The sequence below is a fragment of the Poecilia formosa genome, unplaced genomic scaffold (genome assembly GCF_000485575.1).
Source record: "Poecilia formosa unplaced genomic scaffold, Poecilia_formosa-5.1.2 Scaffold11, whole genome shotgun sequence".
Taxonomy (NCBI): domain Eukaryota; kingdom Metazoa; phylum Chordata; class Actinopteri; order Cyprinodontiformes; family Poeciliidae; genus Poecilia; species Poecilia formosa.
The window spans coordinates 4,263,565-4,268,878 of NW_006799950.1; the positions used below are offsets into that span (position 1 = coordinate 4,263,565).

The 5,314-nt window shown below is 37.7% G+C and overlaps 1 protein-coding gene across 1 annotated transcript; it reads right to left on the reverse strand.

Moving 5' to 3' along the window:
* Positions 1 to 339: 339 nt before the first annotated feature.
* Positions 340 to 2,611, reverse strand: LOC103132998 (perforin-1-like). Its single transcript, XM_007544748.1, has 3 exons — positions 2,520 to 2,611; positions 1,828 to 2,354; positions 340 to 1,709 (listed from the first exon to the last, which is right to left on the reverse strand). Exons 2-3 carry the CDS (start codon positions 2,352 to 2,354, stop codon positions 530 to 532), a joined length of 1,707 nt encoding a protein of 568 aa, XP_007544810.1. The 5' UTR covers positions 2,520 to 2,611; the 3' UTR covers positions 340 to 529.
* Positions 2,612 to 5,314: the final 2,703 nt, after the last annotated feature.

Here is a 5,314-nt window from a genome sequence, read left to right on the forward strand (position 1 = left end):
GTCATATCAAGATGCCAGCTTGAAGATGGCATCCTAATTTTGTTAAAGGGCCACTATTTTGTGTCAGAAAATGTAACTTTCTACACACAATTTTCCTTTTTCTTTTAAAGCAGAATTCAGACTCGGTAGACTTTTGTCAGGTTAATGTAAATTCCACATTTTTTTTTGATACACCATGTTTTGGAACATGGATATATACACTTGTAAAAGAATTTGAATATGTTTCTAAAAAATGTGAGCAACAAATTTGTGTGTAACTTTCTGTTGATGATGTGCATGAGAGCTTCTTAAGTCAAAATATTCATTTGTCAGACTCAAATTACAACATGGAAACAACTGTTGTCTTTATGAATGCTTTATTGCAGTATTTTGCGAGTACAAAGGAAGAAACAGAGAGAAAAGTTATCAGTACAGATTATCACATTTAGATTGAATTTGCAAACTGTTCTTTTTATTAATATAAAAGTCAAAGATAGAAATGCCACAAGCAAAAATGATTCAAATCAAAATCCTTGTCATTGTCATCGTCTCACAGCTGGCCCAAATCTGGCTGAGGAGCAGATTTAACAAACCCCTTCTTTGAATCTCCAAGCAGAACCCCGTTTCTGGAGTAGAAAACTTTAGCCAAAGGTGGATCCATGGGAGAAGGAATGTACTCCTCACACTGGTTGCCACCAAGGCTTGGTGCACACTCCACTGAGTAGCTGAAATAAAAGGTACCATGAGTAAACATGCAACTGTTTGAAACTTTTCCTCTACGAAGGTCAATGGAGCAGCTACCAAGGAGGTCCCTTCTCCAACATATATCGTCATCATAAACCGTGAAAGTCAGCTTGTCAAGGCTATTTACAACAATGGGTCCAAAATCAAATGACTCTGACCAGTTGGGGTTGTCATTATTATCTATCGTTTGAGTGCGCTTTTCCTGGTTACTGTATTTAACAGTCACTGAACCGTCTGTCTGAGTGATCCAATCACCATACAGTCCCCTAGCATAAAGATTGTACACCTTCAATGTTGCGAAACCTTTCCCAGCAGGACAGCAGTTTGATTTGATAAAATGATTACTGTTACACACACAAGCACAGGGATCTCTGCTACTGGATCTGTGGCCAATTTGACAGGATTCTGAACATTTTCTTATCAGTACATTCTCCTTGATATACTTTTCCACCTCTCCTTTAAGCCCGTTTTTGGCAGGATGACCATTTGGCAGAATTGTGTGCAGAGGCTTCAGGTTGTAAGTCACGATGTCAGGTGTAGTTTTAAGAGATTCTTTCCACCTGTTATGGACACTGGGATCAACATACCCTTGGAAGAACACGACATCATTTTTGTCCCCACCAACAACTTCTGTGATACGTTCACTAAACACAGCGTTGAAACTTCCACCATGGATCAGTTTCTTTTTTTTTTCCTGACAGTGTCCATACATAGCATTGATGCTCGCCGTACTTTTAAAGTTAACTGAAGCTTCAACCGACAGACAGTCACTAACTTCTGTTGCCAACAGCCCGATCATGGATGCCTGGCAGGTCTTAATCGATGTTGTTGCTTTTATCTCCCCTCCGAGAAAAACCTTTGTGATGTAATGTGTGCCATAAGTATCGATCAGATTGCGGTAAGGTATCTCAGAAGAATGTGGAGAAAGAGACTTCACAGACTTTTCAAATTCATGATGCAAAGGTGGGCTTGTTGTCAGTCTGTAGCTATGGAAAGAATGAAAGCAGATAAAACAAGTTACTTTTTGTCACAGTCATACTTTGTGCACATTAGCTTAATGAAAAGAGTTTGAAGTTGTACAGCAATGTCTGTTTTTGTACTCACTTGTAGTAGCTACAGCTAACAGAATGGCGGATAAAGGTGTAGCGGTCTTGTTTTGACTTTGCCATGCCAAATTCAGCCACCCTGGAGTGTGACCCTCCAAAACCAACACCAACACCGACTACAGGGATATTAAGACCAATTTTCCAGTTGTTGGATACCGATGATGTGGAACCATTGATGAGAGATTCAACAGAATCATAGAGCATACTGGAGATCTTCAAATTGCATTTTGGGATGCTTCTCCAGTCCACCACTGAAACTGGGACCTTTTGTTTCTCTCCATTTTGGTAGATGTTTCCGTACATTCTGCAAGTGCCATTTCCAAGGTCCCATGTTTCAGTGTCGATGACATAGGCAGCTTTTCTTTGCATTTTGACAATGTCGAAGCCTTCTCCTCCCAGGTTGTAACCTGGAACAAAGTGAGCAGTTTTACATTGCTGTGGTGAACCAATGAAACTCACAGTGGTTGAGAGACACAGAGGACTGAATGTCCAGGTCAGGAGCAGGAGCTGCAGAAGTCTAGTCATCTGTGAAAAGAATAATTTAAATGTTTAAATAGCATGACAAAGGATTCACAAACATACACATGCAAACAGGAAAATTCTGCTTCAGGATTTTTAGTAAATAGTCCTATTATATAGAATTTGGAACAGCAAAAATTTCAGTTTTGGGGAAAGTTTTTAAAGTCTTACTTTGACGGAAGACTTCAGGCTCTGATCGTCTGTCAAGGGTCTGGCTGATCTTATACCATTGATGTGAAGGTGGAGCTTTTCTTATCAGCTTAGTTTCATACCAACTGCTGCACCCACATGGATACTTGTGCAATTTTTTTCCCTTACTTCTTTCAAACTTTAAAAAAAAAACCAACATGGGGAAGTGGTTAATCATGTTGGATTTCCTCTAACTGTTTTGCAACTTCCAACATTTTATTAACCTTTCTGTCCTGGTTAATAAAACAACTTGGATGGTAACTATCCATTATTTTAGTAATCAATTAACCTAGTCAGCATCTCTATATGCTCAGAACTCCGACTTGCCCTGCCATTAGTACCTGTATTCCCAGCAGCTGAAAACAACCGTTCTGATTGTGGAGGCTCCTGGAATGCACAGAAAGGACTTTGCTTGTTTTGCCAGAGTTGGACAACATCCTTCATCTGTTTCCCACCAAAGGAGTGGGTTTTATTTTGGATTTTCATCATCACTTGCACTTGAGTCAGATGATGATTCCCGTACATTGTCCAGGAACAAAAAGTGTTCTTCTCTTTGTCTGCCTGTTCACTGGAGTCTGGATCATTACTTGTTTTCATTGATTTCTTCACTTGAAGGGTCATGCACCATGCTTTGCACGTTGGATACTAATTCAGGAGGTACAATTTAAGTCTCCTGAATCTGGGATCAAACACAGCAGAAATTAAGATGTTGGGGCATTCTGGCTTGAACACAAAGACTTTATCCCGCCTTAATGTAATATCAGGTCTGGAAGGCCTTCACTGGTGCTGCTTGAAAGTCTGAACCCTATGCGGCTTTCTTAAGGTTACGGACAAGTTGACAAGTTGTAGGAGGGCAGACAGGGTTGCATTCTTATCCACTCAGTAAAACAGATGCGCCCTCAAATGGAACAAGGGACTGACTGAGTTCTTCTGCAAGACATGACTGTTGAGGTGTCAGATCTAGATGACTGTGTCTACCTTTGGGAGTTACTGTTGGATCTGAGGAAAGCTGGTGCTTAACGATTGAACTGTGCTTGTTGTGCAAACCAGCCCCCAGTTCCCTTTGGGTATTTGTCAAAATTTCCTCTTCCTCTTACTGCAATATGCACGCTCCAGCTGGCATATTGCTTATCTGCTTTTGTTCTATATCCCATGATAACAACAATGAAGCCTGGTTTTATTAAGAGCCTCTTATTGTGCATTATCTTGTGAACAGGGTGTACTGTTACACCCCTGCCAATTACTTGCAAGCAGCATAGTAATCTTAATATATGCTCATTTAAATGCCCTTTTGATTATTTAGATCACAATGATGTGTGTATTGCAGGTTTTTAGCAACTAATACTCAGAACAAGACAAATTGAATCTATTTTCCTGCAGACAAAAAAAAAACAATTTTTAGTATTGTTGTCAAATATAGAAGAAAAAATCCAATAAATGACAAGAAGCTTATGAGATGCATCTCATATTTTTAAGTCACTAATCTCAGAGTTGCATTCTGCTAAAAGCAATTGCTGAATTAAACTGTATTATATAATCAGACTTCTTGTTTTTGAAAAGCTTATAACATAAGTTTGATGGGCAATGATCCTTAGAGGAAGTGTTGCTACAAAATGTTGCCAGACGTGCAAATTATCTTTAACAGCTTTAACATAAGAAAACCACAAAAAAAATCACACATCTCATTTTTGGTAAACCTTTAGCATTATGCATTTTTCACAATTTGACATTACTTTTTAGAATGAGGAAAGTTGCCATTTCTGGTGTAGTGAGACTACTTAGTAAATAAAAGTATTTCTCTTCAAAATAAGATCAAGCATCTTCTGTATGTCACATAGTAAAATGGAATACTGCCTGTATTTATCATGAAGTATTATCTAAACCTGATCTTTCTTTAAATATTTTTCTAAAACTCCATCTGATTTTATGTAAGCTTTAATGAATGCAGCTGTTCTTGAACATCTTGATTATATCTTTTTAAGCCATTATATTCAATTTAATTATGGATGTAATCTGAAAAGGGGTTATTACTTAACTGAAAAAGACTAATACTTCTTTCTAGTGTTTAATGTACATCTTTTTTTTTAAATAAATATCATATCACATGGTACAAAAAACACCACAATGGCTCAGTACACAGTGGGGCCTGCTGATCCCTTCTGCTTATGACTTTAATACTTAAGATAATATAGCAAATTATATTAGCAAAGTCCAAACCAACATTTAGTTTCAATGTGATCTGGACAGTCAGTCAAACGCAAAAATAATTTCACCAAACAAAGCTCTTCTCTTCAGGGGTTGCCACAGAAAATTATCTGTCTCAATGTCCACTGCGTCCTCCACGCTAACACTCACTAACTTCATGTCCTTTTCCACCACATCTATAAATCTCCTTTTTGGTCATCCTCTCTGCCCCCTTCTCTTTTACCCAGACAGCTTACTCAGTCAACAGTGAAAAGCTCTGGAACAGGCATTGTGCTTAATCCTGTCATAATACAATTTTATTCTATTCTATTCTATTCTATTCTATTCTATTCTATTCTATTCTATTCTATTCTATTTATTTATTTATTTATTTATTACCTTTTTAGGAAATCTATTAAAAAGAGCATGGTGTGACTTCAAATGTGCACTTATGCCTAATTTCAATAGGTCTGTTTTCCTTTGCAGTTTTTTTTTTTTTTTTTTTTACTTATCTAGTTATGGCCTTCTTTAAAATGTACTGGTTTCATATGGTGTTGCAAAATAGTTTTGTAAGTGTGTCAGATTTTCATCTT